The 16,839-nt window shown below is 36.9% G+C and overlaps 2 protein-coding genes across 5 annotated transcripts in view; both read left to right on the top strand.

Annotated features, from left to right (window-relative positions):
• The window catches only part of LOC107597060 (arf-GAP domain and FG repeat-containing protein 2-like), a 15,244-nt gene extending 2,300 nt beyond the window's left edge, over positions 1–12,944 (top strand). Inside the window, exons 3-14 of the mRNA XM_016287971.1 lie at positions 3,029–3,144; positions 3,284–3,434; positions 4,585–4,705; positions 4,911–5,015; positions 5,564–5,596; positions 7,578–7,766; positions 7,932–8,016; positions 8,192–8,238; positions 8,507–8,590; positions 9,546–9,656; positions 9,875–9,945; positions 11,814–12,944. Coding sequence (XP_016143457.1) covers positions 3,029–3,144; positions 3,284–3,434; positions 4,585–4,705; positions 4,911–5,015; positions 5,564–5,596; positions 7,578–7,766; positions 7,932–8,016; positions 8,192–8,238; positions 8,507–8,590; positions 9,546–9,656; positions 9,875–9,945; positions 11,814–11,861 — 1,161 coding nt within the window. The 3' untranslated portion in view covers positions 11,862–12,944. The remainder of the gene's footprint in view (positions 1–3,028; positions 3,145–3,283; positions 3,435–4,584; positions 4,706–4,910; positions 5,016–5,563; positions 5,597–7,577; positions 7,767–7,931; positions 8,017–8,191; positions 8,239–8,506; positions 8,591–9,545; positions 9,657–9,874; positions 9,946–11,813) is intronic.
• A 764-nt stretch (positions 12,945–13,708) lies between these two features.
• The window catches only part of LOC107597059 (insulin receptor substrate 1-B), a 48,353-nt gene continuing 45,222 nt past the window's right edge, over positions 13,709–16,839 (top strand). For all 4 annotated transcript variants that reach the window (XM_016287970.1, XM_016287969.1, XM_016287967.1 and 1 more), the window contains exon 1: positions 13,709–14,416. In XM_016287970.1, the coding sequence (XP_016143456.1) occupies positions 14,068–14,416 (349 nt within the window). In that variant the 5' untranslated portion in view covers positions 13,709–14,067. The remainder of the gene's footprint in view (positions 14,417–16,839) is intronic.

Below are 16,839 nucleotides of genomic sequence, written 5' to 3'. Positions count from 1 at the left end.
TGTGTGTGTGTGTGTGTGTGTGTGAGAGAGAGAGCGAGAGAGAGAGAGAGAGAGAGAGGGAAAGCGAGGGAGAGAGAGAAGGGGTCACATCACAGTGGAGTCAGCTGTCTTAACCGCGGCTTGTGTACTGCAAACACATATTCATCACTGTGTCTGTCACGAGACTCTGTTCCCCTTTCGGGCAACGAAAGGTAAAACTAATGACATTATTTACTGTCTTTACATTTATTTTGAAAGATGAAGCTCGCGATTATGGTAAGGGGCGATACATTTCCGATGAGTGCTTGCGGTGTTCGGCTAATCACAATGCACTGGGTCAGCTGGCCAATCAGAGCAGACTGCGCTTGTCGGAAGGAGGGACTTTGTAGAAAACAAGCGTTTGAGAGAGGCGGGGCATAGAGGACCTACAATAATGTACAGTATTTGAAAAATGTGTTTTTTGAACATTAAAGCATGTCAACATATTCTGTTACACCAAATACACAAAATAATGATCTTTAAAAAAGCATCATATGACCCCTTTAATATAATATAACGTAAAGTGGTAGTTTGTCCCATACCTTGCATGCCCCCTTTTTTACACTCTTAATGTATGCACTTTTCCATAATAAAAAAAGAGTACATGCTTTTTAGGATATCATATAAGTTGGCAAATTTGTATAGATCTTGTGCAAAATCATACCCTCCCTGGACCCCAAAGTAAATAAAGTGATCTCTATTTGGTGCCTGATTAAAAAAAAATATTGCTAGTTAATATATGTCGAGTTAATAATCAAAATATGTTAATTAATATTTTAAAAATCAAACACAAATGGTTGTAATTATAGATAAATGCTTGGGGGAAAAATGTCAGAATCAGAATACAGGGTTACTTTTGAATGAACATCAATGGGGAAACATTATTTTTGCCATCATAATGGTAAAAATTCCTGACCCCTGGACTAAACAGTAAACCCAAAGGTCAAAATAAACATAGCACTGAACTGCTACTTTTCCCGCTCTGGTAGAGTATACATTTTGGACATGATTTCTTATAATAAGAATATGATACATTTGACCAAGTATTGATTGGAAGAAACGTTTCAAGCATGAATTCTTAAACTCACACATACCAAGCATGAATATGACCCCTTAAGCTCTTCAATAGTTATTAACAATACATACACAATAAATGATTAAAACATGATGGTTAACCATGTGGGTTAGATACATAATATGGAGTTATGCATAGCAATTATTAGCTGGTCACCAGTCCTTTTAGTGTCATTTAGGTGCATGGAAAGGCAGTTTCCGTGCCATTCTGTGAATGTATGCAGACCAGAGATTAAAATGTCTAAGGAATTTTAGTCTCTCTGTTCTTGTCGTAAAGTGGGGGAAGTCAATTTACGAGGAGCTTGTGATCACTGTCACATGTTTCCATGTGGCGGTCACGCTGTGCATCTCTTTTGACCATTATTCTTGATAACTTGCCCCAAAATTGGACTTGTTAATGTGTTCTTTTGTGTTAATGTTGAAAACTGTTCTGTGACAGGGTCTTAGGTTTAGGCTTGCTTCAGAGAGGCTGGGGGCCGATTTATGACATCCTGTTGTCAGGGGCCTCTGTGGAATTTTTGTGACTCCTCGTGCCTCAACTCGGTTCTGACCAAATCTTAGATTGTCTGATTCGGTCTGATATCCTACACTTGCAAAGGAGGCGTTTACATAGGAGTCTTAAGATTAAACATTAAAAGGGAACCTATTATATACATATACACATATACAGATTATATAGTGCTAAAACTTAATAACAATATAGCAATAGCCACAAAAAGTAAAATAAAATCAGTATTAAAAAAAAACAAGCAAATATAGAGCATATTTTGCATAGACATATGTTATGTCTCATATCAACCACCTCATACGTAACATACTCTAAATTCTATTAATAGAAAATACCACATGTGAAAGGGATAGACTTTCACAGTTTATTTACGGCTGTATTTCTTAAGTGGATGTGTGTCAAAGTGCATATGTAAAACTACCTGGTCCATCCTCAGAAATGAAAGACTGAAAACATTTGATGTCTTCAATAAAATAAACTACAAAAGCAGGCTAACTTAGTAGTGCATTGAGCAAATGTTAGATAGCTTGACACTAAGAGCCTCTGTTAAGTTTTGAATTAATTCATCTGTGTTTAAATGGTGTGTGGGCACAGCATAATATATAGAGAGTTTTTAGGACATAATATACTGCAGTTTTCCCATGAGCGTGTGAGCAAATCTGAATGGGCGAATGGGTACAAGTACAGACGCTGCTCTTTCACTCCCCAACCGACACACACACACACATTCACACCCACTATTGGCACTACAGGATTCTTGCACATTGCAGTTGAAGCCAACTCTGAATGCTCAGAGGGTGGGCGCCGTTGCTTGTATAACACTGGCAAAAAATTCATCTGACTCATTCCTCCTCTTGCTGTCAGTAAAGCACTTTGAGTATGAGAAGGAACGGACAGGCACAGCAAATATCAATGCGAGTGGTGACATTGAAGCGCATGATAAATGAAAACCACATGGCTAAATCGTTACTAATCCATACACAATTCACAGAGCCTGATAAATTGCATCTAAGCTTATTCGATGCTAAAAATGTGTGCATTTGAACTCCTTTTTTGTCTTTAATGTCGCTGAGCATCTGGGTCAAAGTCTGATTTGTTAAAGTACCTCAGAAACATCATATTGGAACAGAGAGTTTCCTTGTAATGCAACAAACAGTAGCAGTTTGACATGTTTACATTAACTATTAATGTTCAGTAATAATAAAGCTTTTAAGTTAATTGCAAACATAACCACAAAGATGCAACATGCTTTCTAAGTAGTGCTGCGCAATCTCAATTTTACATTAAAATGCTAGCAAATCTCTCCTCTGAAGTCTCCAAGGAGGTACTCTGTGCTATATGATGATTAGCCTGTTACAGGCTGTATAAACTTTGTTAATGAGGCTTTAAAAGGAGATTAACTATGTTCTTGGTTTATGGGGTCATTAGGTTGGAAGGAGGACCTGGCTCTGCATATTTGACCCCAAAACAGACGGCTGTTTGGACGCACGTGACACACAGAAGCTGAAAGAGTTCTTGCAGGACAAATATGAGAGAAAGAAATGGTGAGTGAGAAAAAGTGTGTCTCAGTGTGGATCAAACTGAATGATCAATACATGTCCTAAACCATTCAGCTTTTCGTCCCTGCATTATCTATAGATGAAAGTCAAAGAATGCGATACTAAGAAGTGTCTGTTTTTCCAGGCATTTCTCTAAGAGCAAGATCCGCAGGGATGCGAATGAGTCCCCATGGGCTCCAGGGGTTCAGGCTGTTCCAGCTCCACACGGGCCCGCTCAGAATCAGCCTCCGCCTGGACATCCTCTGAACCCCACTGCCCGGCCCACCCGTACACTGGTGAGGAAAACATGAGGAAAGCTCAGGAATTAAAAAAAAGAAAATGAGAGAGAAATTACAAAAAATTAATTTTGTATATTGGTTTATTAAATGTATTATTATTATGCTAAATGAAAGTCATTTTATTATTATTATTATTATTAGACTAACAGAGCAAAAATGTTGGTGGTAATGATAATAAAATTAATCCTTAATGTAATTTTTTTTCATTAATATTATTATCAATACTTATTATTATTATAAATGCATATTACAAAGGATTTGAGAAGGAAACTGGATTATACGGATAGGTTTAGTGTCAGTAAAGTTTTAAAGCTAATAATAATAATAACAACAATAATTATTATATATTATTATTATTATGGACAGAAAATGCATCAAATGATTTTACAAAGAAAAATAGAACATTCAAATTGACTTATTGTCAGTGCTTTAAAACTACACTTTCACTTAAAGCTGCAGTCCGTAACTTTTTTGTGTTCAAAAATTACAAAATTTATATAGTAAGCGAGTACACCATGAATCCATTTTCCAAACCGTGTTTTTGGCGGTCCTGATTGAATCACTACGGTACACCTATAATAAGTGTTTATATTCAGACTATTTTAGACTGGTTCGGGTAGGTACCGCTGTGGAGTAGCCCAGTACCTGCGTGATTCGTCATAGACATAAACAGAGAGAAGTAGCTCTGGCTACAATGTTTTTCCGCAAGATGCAAGTTACGGACTGCAGCTTTAAGTGAAAGTGTAGTTTTAAAGCACTGACAAAAAGTCAATTCGAATGTTCTATTTTTCTTTGTAAAATCATTTGATGCATTTTCTGTCCATAATAATAATAATATATCATTATTGTTATAAATGCAAGAGAAATTTACATAAAATTATTTTACAAAGAAAATGGAGTAAAGCAGGCTTAGTGTCAGTAAAGAAGTATAAAACTGTAATTTCACTTTAATGAATTAGATCTAATAATGAACTAATATGAGCACATTTCTAATGTATTGCTTGATTTGAACTGTATGAGTGAAAGAGGGTTTTGGATCGAGCTATCTAACATGCTTTCATCTCTGATCTGAAAACCAGCCCCAAAATGTGTCACACCGAGGGTGCTGATCTGATTTTTAATACTGTGTGTGTGTGTATTCCCACAGTCCCAGTCCCAGTTGTCAATATGGGACAGAGCTCCTGCTGTCTCCCCAGCTGATAGTCGCACTGAGGTGTTCACTGCCAGGCCAACTCGCTCACAGAGCTTCAGAGATCATCCCATTAAAGGTACAGCCTTCAAACTCTCTTCTCTACCCATCTGCTCTTCTTTCCTTTACTCAATCTGTTTTTCTTCCTCTTTTCCGGTCTTATTTTCCCCCTCCTTCTGTCTTGTCTACCTCCCTCCTCTCCTGATTATTAGCACAGATGTATCATTAGACTTTTTAATTTGTATTTAAATGTTTTAATGTCTGTTCCTTGCTCTCTATCTAAGACACATTGTTAAGTGGTGTGGAGAGACAGAGGCCAGGAACAATTTCTTCTGGAATGGGACACCAGAATCATCCCTCCTCCTTTCCAGCCCTTCCACGTCCTTCAGGTACAAAAAGACACACACACATGGATTGTGTCTATCACATAAAATACATTTCTGTAAGTATATAATAGGGTCCAAAAATTCCACATTGAAAATCTGAGGCTTCTTTTTATTTACGCCTGGAAATAAATAGAATGTTTTTTAAAAACTTTAAACAAAGAGTTTTGTTTTAAATGTTATGATTTAAAATTAAAAGTAAGTTATGTAAAATTGAAAATAAAATGTTCAATATAATTCAAGATTAGAAAGTAATATTTCAAATTCTGCATTATTTATAAACCACTAATCAGCTGTAAGCAAATGTGTGACATTCAAGTAAATGAAATTCATGTACATTTTAGAGTTAGACTTTCCACTTAAAAATTGATAAAACATTTTTTATTAAATTAGAAATAAGCACTTTAATCTACAGTCTCAAAATAATAGATCGCAATGTATATCTACATTTCTGCAGTGTTTAAAAATTCATTGTCCCTCAAGTCTTTCTTCACTATTGAGCCATAACAGTTGCATTTAATCTCATCTTCCTTTCCTTATCCTTTATTTCACAGCAAGTAGCACTTTCAAAAGCAGCTTTACTTTAGGTAAGTCGCTTAAACAATATATGTGATTATGAGTGATTGTGCAATGCAGACACTAGACAGCTATACCTCAGACCATCTGGCTGCAATGCTGAGTGAGCCAGCCATGACAAGCAAAACGAAAATGTTTCATTCATTAGTGTGCAGATATAATGTTTGTGCATATGTGAGCGTATCATAGAGAAAGAAACAGAAAGGGGCAGAGGAAAAGCTTGACGCTATGCAGAATTGTACCCCCATGGAATAATGCTGTTAACAAGAAACCAGTGGAAAGACTGTGGTTTAGATCAAGATCAAATGACCAAGCTAGTCTTAGTGTAAGATAAATACATTCAGAATGTCAGCAGTTTGTGGCCACAGTATTATATACAGCAAGCCAGTACAGTGAAACAAGCTACAAAAGCTAAGAAGCTATTTAAAAAAACACCTTAGCTCATCACCCAGTTCAGTCCAGCTTCAGAGATGTTTCTCACTGCAGTGGCCTCAGACGGAGTTTCTAAATACCAGCAGGGCCATGCTAAAGTCACAGAATGATATTGAATGTGTCCTGCACCCGCTCCAGCCAGCTACTTCAAAGCCCTACATTACAGCTCTGCCAGGTCAAGGAGAGACAATCTGCTCTTTGATAATGAAAAAGGCACAGGCTTTAAAGTAAAGGTATATTTAGAAAATCGCCCAGACCAGCGCCTGCTTTGTTTCACGTCTGTACTCGCACATAACCTGTTGATGTGGAAGAATGTGTAGAATTATTTGTAGAATGTACTGGAGTATTAATATTATAGGTCACACTTTATTTTAAGGTTATTAACAAACCATCAACTATGACTTTTGCCTCAATAAACTACTAATTTGCTTCTTATTAATAGTTAGAAAGTTAGTTGTTAAGTTTAGGTATTGGGTAGGATTAGGGATGTAGAATATGATCATGCAGCACATGTGCTTTATAAGTGCTAATAAACAGCCAATATGTTAATAATAGGCATGCTAATAATAAGCAGCCAGTTAATATTGAGAATTGGTCCCTATACTAAAGTGTTACCATATTATACCAGGATGTGAATGAATCATCTTATATATTAAACTTCAGAACATAACGCTTTTTGTGTTATAGACATGTATGATCATCACAACTCATGCAGCTTTTTGAGGAAAGGGATGCACTTTTCCGAAGTGATCAGACGTACGATTTCTGCCTAAACTAACATCAAAAGACTGACATGAGCCACATCTAGAGACTAGAATATCATAGAAACTTTTGACTTGGGCCAGTGAGCAACTACCTAGCAACCGCCCAGAATACCTTAACAACCACTGAATGATGCTTCTAGAACAAGCATAACCACATAGAAGCAGCATCACTCTAGCATTGTGTCACCAGTTCTGCACTGGAAAAGTTTAACATTTGTCATAAAATATTTAAATATAGTATAGAATTGCCTGGGTGTCTGACTTTTTCCATTGAATCTGAACATGTGTATGTTTAAGATTTAGATGCTTTTCAGAATGTATGGGGAAATTTTGAGGTTACATTCTTAAATCTAAAAACTATTTTTTATGCATTTCAAACAGTGTTATGTACTAATATAGTATTTATTAACATTTAGAATTAGCTGTTATTTTTATATTTTAGTTTTAGTAATTTTAGCATGTGCTTTTGGCATTCTTCTTATTGTTTTTTAAGGATTTTTTTGTTAAGGTTAATAGATTTTTTATTTCAGTTTCAATTTTAGTCGAGCTTGTAACACTCCAAAGAGAAAGGACAAATTGAAATCGCATCATATGACCCCTTTAACTTAAACTTTTATTTCATGAGTTGCTAAAGCAACATTTCTCATTTTCATTAAAGTGTTTAATCTAATATTTATATTTTATTTAAATTTCATTTCAGTTAATGAAATTTATTTTTAATAGTTTTAGGTAACAATAATGCTGACTGCAAAAGCATTTAGGGCACAATAACGGATGGCCTTTCTGATTGGTTCAGGTCGCACTCTGTCAACTGGGGGTGGAGCTCCATTTAGAGCCTTCCCTAAATCGCTGAGTTTGGATTTTGGGGGTCTAAGCCACGCCCACAGCACTCTAAGTTATGCTGCTCCGCCCCCTGTCACTCAGGATAAGTATGCAGCCTTTTCACAGCTTGATAAAGTGTTCTCAGACAACACGCCTGTCACAGGTAAGAAAGAAGGCTCTGGGTATTATCTATTCTTTTTTTCTTATAACATTATTAAGCCAATCCATAAGATAATTCCAAACAAAATCTCAATATATCAAATAACCTAATAGGTTTTGTTGCTACATACAGTTTGTAGATTTGACCATCCCTTTTACACTTTTGTAGCCATTACAACAGCTCACTCTGATGGACCGCCTCAGTATAGCACCCTCTTTAGTAACCGACTATCCTCCAGTTCCACCCCTGCAAGGTACAACTTTCAATAAAATAGAAGTTATTACACATAAGCCAAAACTAAATAGAAAAACATTATCTTCCAACCCACATTATTGTTAAGATGTTTGTTAATGGCTAATGGCATTTCTGTGAACTAGTGTATTGTCTTTTTCTCCGTTTCCCTCAGTCTATTTTTCTCTCTTTTTTAGCTCCCCAGGTGTTCCAGAGGCCACCTCTGGATCTCAAACGTTTGCAAGTGAGCAATTCAGAGTAGTAGTTTATCTAGATAACTATTTTTGAGTAAACAAGTAATAGTAGATTGACATATATAGATCCTGAATTATCCCATTTCCCAGAGTTTTGCAACATTTGGATGATCTTATAGCATGACCTCAGAAAATCTCTGAGATGGAAACATCTGTAAATTCACAACAGGGATTGAATCCAAAGTACAATTTGTGCTAATGAGAGACCTTCTGCAGTGTGTGACACATAACCACACTTTTTTTCCCTCTCTGATTCAGATTTCCCAAACCCCTTCAATTCTACAACCAGTTGCGCCCAGCCCGTTCTGTCTCCCAGTAACCCCTTCAAAAGCACAGCCTCAGGTAAGAAATGTGTGGTATGTGAGGTAATTGTGTGTTCACTTTATATTTAGACTTTTAGAAAACAGGAAGACTGCAATTCAGCACAATGCAGTTTTTGAAGTTTGATGTTATCAGTGCTTTTGGAAAGATAGGATCCATTTTTATCTTTAATATATCAAATAAAGTATGTTTATGGACTGAGGTTATCTTAGAAATTGACCATAAAGAAATGCATTCAATCCCTATAGGTTCTTGACTGCAGATTTACCAAGCCTTCATTTGACCAGTGACATATATGACATATATTTCTCAAATCTGAAAGGTCTATGCAGCCAAGGGTCTGCATTAATCTGATTGTGGGACACAATCCCATAGTTATGTCTTGTGAAGGATACATTTTTTACAGTGCTATAAATCTGACAGAGTGTACTGGGCTTAAAAGGAACTTAATCCATAAAGCAATGAATCTGATAATTGGACAGGCCGGTGTTCAACTATTGTTGCGGAACTACTTCTAATAAATCAAATAAAAGGCTTACTCCCACAAATGCTGTAAACCTAGTGGTAGATCGCAAAGCCAACAAAAACAGCGATGTCACCTGGTGAAATACCAATGCAAAGAGAGTGGTCTGGTGGATTTATTGTTGGCTGAATTCCAAGTGTCAGAGGAAATAATGCACTTTGTTTTTAGCAGTCAGCACATTTATCTTGAATTCCTGAACACTGATTTCAAACATGCAAACTGTCTTTTACATCACAAAGTAAAACACCACACTATTTATATATTGTCTGACTGCATGTCTGCTGATCTACACATACATATAGACATAAATATGATGGACGGACGGATAAATAGATGGATAGACTGATTAATTCAATCAGATGTCAGATGGATGGATGGATGGACAGATAGATAGATTCACGTTTGTTGTATTTAACTGCAGTGTTCAAGACATCGTGTCTTTCTGATTGACAGATGATGCCTCCTCCTCCTCAGTCGTCTTTCCTCAGTCTGTCTCTTTTCCTGCACCCACCACCACCCAAAGTGCTTTTTCACACCAACAGTCTAGTAACCAGGAAGCAAACGGTAAGTATAGCAAGCTTAAGTCTTTAAATCTGCTTAAAGGCAGTGAAACCCCGTGTTCTTAAAATAGTCCATTAATCAATTAAATAATCAGTCAGGAATTAGCGCTTAAGGAGACACTGCAGAGTGAAAACTCCAGATGGCCACGGAGAGAGGCCGTTTTGTTGAGCTGAACTGGAAATGTCTGCTATTTTTATCCTGTTGGCTTGTTTGTTTTGTAGGTTTCAACTCATTTCCTGCCCCCGAGTCTGTCCCTAAAGTCCCACGACCAATGTCTGTCAACCCGTTTACTGTAAGCATGATCTTCTTTTTATGCTAAGAATCAATAAATGGAGTGTAGTAAATAAACCTGTGCTTATATATCGTACATATTATATCACTTGCAGACCGTAGTTTCAACTGAATGACAGACTATGTGCCTCATACAGTGCTGGGAAGTAACTGATTTTATGTAATCTGGATTATGTAATCAGATTCCAAAAAATCAATTACTTGTAATTAGATTACATTACGTTTGTCAGGTGGCTATAGTTACACATAAAACTGAGAGGCCACAGAGCATAAATTAAATATTTTGTCTATTTTTATTGTTTTATTTTTATTGTTTTTGTTTTTTAATTATTTCTGTTAATTTACCATTTTTAAGATTTAAAGGAATAGTTAACCCCAAAAAATTGCTGAAAATTTACTCCGGCCATCTAAGATGCAGATGAGTTCTTTTTGAAGAATTTTAGGGTAACACTTTCTATGAAGCCCGTATTTATAATACATTATAAGGGTATTCTTAAGGCATTATAATGAATGCATAATGCATTATAAAAAACCTTATAATATGTTGTATCATCTCATGAATATTCATAAGAACAGTTTTAATATATTATAATATTTACTTATTTGTGGTTATAGCTTTTAAGAGTATGATGATTTATAACACAATGAACACGTTGCATCCACTTTTACAATGTAATATAATATTTCTCATAGTTATAATGTATTATAAGTCTCTTGATGTATTATAATTGTTGTTATTATTATTCATGAGTTGATATAACATATTATAAGTTTTTTTATAATGCGTTATGCGTTCATTATAATGCCTTAAGAATACCCTTATAATGTATTATAAATACGGGCTTCATAGAAAGTGTTACCAATTTTAGTATTACATGAATTCCTCAACAATGGATCATCTGCCGTGAATGGGTGCCGTCAAAATAAGAGTGTAAACAGCCAATAAAAACATCACAATAATCCACACGTAATCAACCTGTCCATCAATTAACTTTAAACTGTTGCTTCTGGCTAAAATACGAGTCCTCTAATATTCTTTCTTTAATGAAAAAATTGACTCGCTAGAATCAGGAGGAAAATATGCAAAGATCAAGCACTGTTTACAAGCAAAAACAGTCCAAACAAATATGTCGGAGGATGTTGATGTAAGAGGAAAACAGGGGGGGTGGACTTTTTCACTGGAGAAGCGTTATTATGGATTATTATGGACACATATTTTGGCCAAAAGCAATGGTTTAATGATTCAAATTTTAAAGATGGATTTGCTTATTACAGACACGCAACTTTTCACTTCATATGATGGTAATTAATGGACTGATGTGGTGTGGATTACTGTGATGTTTTTATCAGCTGTTTGTCACATTCTGACGGCACCCATTCACTGCAGAGGATCCATTGATGAGCAAGTGATGTAATACTAAACTTCTCCAAATCTGTTCCAAAGAAGAAACCAACTCGTTCACATGTTCATCTTTTCAGCACATTTTCATTCTTGGGTGAACTGTTCCTTTAATTATTAGCTTTTTAGCAATTTACAAATCCCCTTCAGCTCCTTCACAAACCCTAGTTTGGGAAACCCTGCCGTCATGTGGTGTGTAATGCACTCCATGTTGTTGATAACAAAGCACTGAATAAATTTTCATTCTCATTGTATTTTTATATCAATATAGTACAAGACTATCTTAAACAAATCAATGCGATGTAATGTAATAAATTAATAGACACATTTTTATCATGCAATTATATTCAGTAATGGATTACAGTTTGTAAGTAATCTACCCAGCACTAGTCTTTTTATTTTTACAAGCACACAACATTTCTTAGTATGTGTGTGTGAGGGTTTAAGAGTGTTTCTATGACTTCTCTTAGGGGAATGTTTACCCGAGTAGAGGAGCATCACTGAACCCTTTCATCTGAACCACCTCGGCCGTGGAGAAAGAAGAGAGCGAGTGGAGCTTGTTTACTTTGCCATACCTACAGAAAACACCCAACACTTCTGCGTGTGTCTTCATGTATGTTTAAAGGTGTGTGTGTGTGTGTGTGTGTGTTTGTTAGCAGATATTGTACGTGTAACTATTTGTACATGCTTTGTTGTATGTGTGTGCGCGCGAGTGTGTTTGTATGTACGTACCCTTTTGTACCAGATGCTATAAATTAAGCTTTGTGTGTGTGTGTGTGTGTGTGTGTACATTTGTGTGGGTTTTGCCTAATATCAGAGGAATTTTTCTGATAATAGGAGAACTTCAGATGAAAGGTGCTTATGAGAGCCATTAACACTCACAAACACACACACAAGCTGCTGCTTTGACCTTTCCACACAGAACTTCTCATGCCAATATCGCCCTAACCTGAGTGCCCACTTACTTCACTCAGTCACTGAGGTCGACACATTACAATAAATTAGTAGCTTCAGATCATCTCAGTAATGCATTTCTCCTCAGTGCCCATTTGGGTTAATTGATTCAGAAGCATGTTAAAAAGACGGCATAAATAAAACAGGCATTTCCTTCACTTTTCTGTCTGTGTATGAATGCCGGGCTTGTTTCTATTTATTTTGACGTTGACGTTTCATTTCAAACGTTAATAAGTATTTGTGTGTGCATTGTCAAACTGCATGCGCTTCTCAAGCTGAGCAGGAAGCTGCTGAATGTACCTCAGTTTCAGTTATTATGAGGGAAAAAAGTTTCTTGTATGGACCAAAAATTGTCTAATATCGTCAAGATTTTTTTGTATAACGTAGAGATGGTTTCTTCTTTATTCATATAGAATGTCTTTGTATCGAGATGTATCCATATGCATAAAGCTATCCATAACTGTTGTGTCCATGTGTATTGTCTGTGTGATGCAAATCAAACTGAATTTGCTGCTTTTGGAATTTCATGCAATATCTTTTTATGACAGCATCATTTATATTTTTCTGTGAAGATCATTATTGCATTTCGAATGTATTTGCACTCTATGATCATTAGGGCTTTCAACTGAAAATTAAAATGAAAAGTATAGATTACACCTCTCACCTGACCTAGTCTAATTTTTATGACTGATAGAGTTATAGTTGGAATAGCTGGCTATTGGACATTTCAAGCAATGTCCTGCAGTGCTATGCATAATCTAAAACTTTTTTATATCTATCTATTCATATATGCACTTCTAAATATTACTTTGGTGAACCACTGCAGCTTCTAAAAAATGCACACATCGCTAATATATATATATAATTGTTATTTTTTAACCTAAAATTCCTGTCCACGTTGTCAAATACAAAGCTGCAATGGACCAATTATTTCACTAGATGTCGCAAGTAATCAATTTGAATTCGTCTAAATAAGTCTATCCAAAATATTTAATCAAGAATTGTATTAGATTTTATTTTTTAGAATTGTTTATAATGTGCACCTGCATTACTGACTTATTCATAATGTACAGCCAAACCTATTTTTGTTCTCCTCACGTAAAAAAAAAACGTGGTTGGCATCTTCTGAATGTATTAAAGGATGATACAACAGTGTTAGGTCTGCCTTATTTTTAAGTATTTTGCCCATTGTTCTCCTCCTACTGTCACTCCTATATTCATCTGCAATAAATTAAAAGATTTATGACGACAATGGTAACAATGAACATTTATTGCTTCAAACTAACAAGTAGTGTTGAGTGAGTCAGGTCAGTCCAGTTGTGAATGAAATTCGATTCTGATCCGCAACCTCGTGCTCTACACAGCTTTAGCTCTCTCTCTCTCCCTCACACACACACACACTACAGAAGACTGATGAGTGACAGAGCTTCACAGTAGCAGTGAACGCTGCGCTGGAGAGGAGGGCTGACGGGGAGCTGTCTACTGTACACTACCGTAATGAGATTATTCAACTCCTAAAGCTTCTTCTAAATAGTAGTAGTTGCGCTGTTTCTCGCACGCCGCAGCGCATGAGCTCGCGGCTGCTCACCCGTTCTGCTCGACTCCAGCCGGGAAGAGCGCAGCGTTTAATGACATTCTTTTTGGAAAGGACCTGCTTTTTGGAACCTCTCTCGCCCTTTGCGCACATGACTTTTCTGAAGCAACGGAGGTTGCATTTGTTGGCGTTTAGTACTTCCAAGGGCTGAACTTTTTTTTCAGACCCCTAGAGCCATGGAGAACCACACCGACTCGCAGAGCAGCACAGAAGACGTCCGTAAAAGCGGGTATCTCCGCAAGCAGAAATCCATGCACCGGCGGTTCTTCGTGCTTCGGACGGCTTCGGAGCGCGGCCCGGCCCGGCTCGAGTACTACGAGAGTGAGAAGAAATTTAGAGGTAAAGCGCCAGTGCCTAAAAAGGCTTTGGTGCTGGAGACGTGCTTCAACATCAACAAACGGGCCGACTCGAAGAATAAACACATGATAGTGCTCTACACGCGGGCTGAGAGCTTCGTGGTGGCGGCGGAGAACGAGACGGACCAGGAAGAATGGCACCAGGCGATGGTGGAACTTCAATGCAAGAGTAAGTCTGGGAAAAGAGTGGTCAACTTAGGTGTTAACGTGGCGAGCTTCGTTTAATTGCATCTTGCATGTCATTCCCTCCAGTATAATGCAATAAATTTGCAGTAGCATGTAAAATGGTTAATCAAAGCACATCCACAGACTTTGTCATTGCATTATTATTGCTGACTCTGGGTGTTCAGCTGCTGGAGGTGTTGAAACAACAGTGTTTTTCTTCCTCTCCAGTAAAGTAGGTGGCCCCCAAGTTGGGCAGAGGGGCCTCCTTTGCTGTTGAAGAAGGGAACGACTGTTACTGAAGCTCAACTTGCTTCTTATCCATGCGAGCGTGTGTTATCATATCTTCTCACTATAACTCCCGGGGTAACATTTCCCCCAATCTTTCTGTCAGGGAAAGGAATATCGTTCCTCTTTTTTATTTATATCTGTTAAATAATATTTAGAATAGCCTAGTGTTTAGGACCAGAGGCGGACAAATTACACGACTCCATTACTCAAGTGAAAGTACAGATACTGCTGGTCAAATAGATTTTTACTTAAGTAAAAGTACAGAAGTACTTGCTTTTAAAAGTACTTAAGTACCAAAAGTAAATTTCCTTTTTTATGTCAATGCACTGTTTTATTATTGTTGTATGTAATACAGTGCCTTGCGAAAGTATTCATACCCCTTCATTTTTTTTCAAGTTTTTTGTTATGTTGCTGCCTCGTGTTAAACTGCTTTAAAGTACTTTTTTCCCCACATCAATCTGCACTCCATACACCATAATGGCAAAGCAAAAACAGAATGGCCACAACTTCGTAAATGTATTAAAAACAAACAAAAAAACTGAAATAAGTACATTGCATTAAAATATTTTTCTAAACTAAATATTTAGCAGAAGCACCTTTACAGCCTCAAGTATTTTTTTAGTTTGATGCGACAAGCTTTGCACATCAGCATTTGGCAATTATCTGCCATTCTTCTCCTCACCTGTTCACCTCTCAAGCTCTGTCAGGTTGGATGGGGGCAGATGCACATTTTCAGGTTTCTCCAGAAATATTTGATTAGGTTCAAGCCCAGGATGAGGCTGGGCCACTCAAGGACATTGACAGAGCCGTCTATAAGCCACTCTTGTTGTGTGCTTAGGGTCATTGTCCTGTTGGAAGGTAAGCCTTCTGCCCAGCCTGAGGTTCTGAATGCTCTGGACTGGGTTTTCATTAAGGCTATCTCAATATTTTGGTGCATTGACCTCGTCTTCTACTCTGATGTGTCCCTCAGTCCCTGCTGCTGAAAAACAGCCCCACAGCATGAGGCTGCTACCAGCACATTTTACTTTTGGGATGGTACTCTGCAGGTGATGAGCATTGCCTGGTTTCCTTCAAACGTGATGCTTGGAATTAAGGTTCTTTTCTTTCCAAAGCCCAACCCACTCAATTGAATTTGCCACAGGTTAACTTCACTCGAAGGGTAGTAACATCTACAAGCAATATGAATGCTAAATGAGCTAAATTTCAACTGTACCTATGCAGTGGAATCATTTAAGTTTTTTATTTTTATTAAATTGGCAAATATGTTAAAAACCTGTTTTTTGCTTTACTTTTATGGTGTATGGAGTGTAGACTGATGTGGAAAAAAAGTAATTTAAAGTAGTTTAACATAAGGCAGCAACATAAAGCGTGAATGGGTATGAATACTTTCGCAAGGCACTGTACTTGCAATACCTCTGAAGCAACTTCGAATACATTACACCTACTGATTACACCTACTCACCCAGCTCTGGACACATCCATGTGTAGCCATTCATCCACATTTAAACAGAGTTGACAGTGAAATCGCTGTAAATACAGAGTGATAAGGAAGAAAATAAAAAATCAAACCTGCTTTAAAAACCAGCAACACAACTGTAGCTGTATAACTTTACAACAGCAACACTGCTTTAATAAAAAAGCAAAACAGCAAGACTTATTTGACATCAAAACAAAAATTTTAAAAATGCAGTTGAATCGCTCTCGCTGTACTTTGATGTCACACACAGAATGGTCTGCAGTGCCGCTTCAAGTCCAACACCTATTGTGTTTTATTAGGAGACGCACAACAGTTCCTCTGTGGCTTTATAGGTAATATTTTCACTTACACAAATTAGCTAAATCAGACAATATTGTGTCTAATATAAACCACAATATGAACTTCTTATTATTGAATTGTTGTCAATAAATATCACATTTGGAACTGGTCAGTGCTCAAAAAATGCTGGGAAATCACTTCATGTAGCCCTACAAGAGTGATTACTGATAAACTGTCTGAAAAAAAGAAAGTCATGTTTTAGAGAAGAAAAAAATCCCCCACTGACTTTCAAAGCTGCTACAGAGTAACGACTTTCTACTTTGAGGATCTTGATAGAAATGTAGTGGAGTGAAAAGTACAATATTTGTCTTTCAAATGTAGTG

Source organism: Sinocyclocheilus grahami, unplaced genomic scaffold (genome assembly GCF_001515645.1).
Source record: "Sinocyclocheilus grahami isolate Dianchi unplaced genomic scaffold, SAMN03320097.WGS_v1.1 scaffold227.1, whole genome shotgun sequence".
NCBI classification, from domain to species: Eukaryota; Metazoa; Chordata; class Actinopteri; order Cypriniformes; family Cyprinidae; genus Sinocyclocheilus; species Sinocyclocheilus grahami.
The sequence above is the reverse complement of the archived record's forward strand: the minus strand, read 5'-3'. Positions and strand labels throughout refer to the sequence as shown.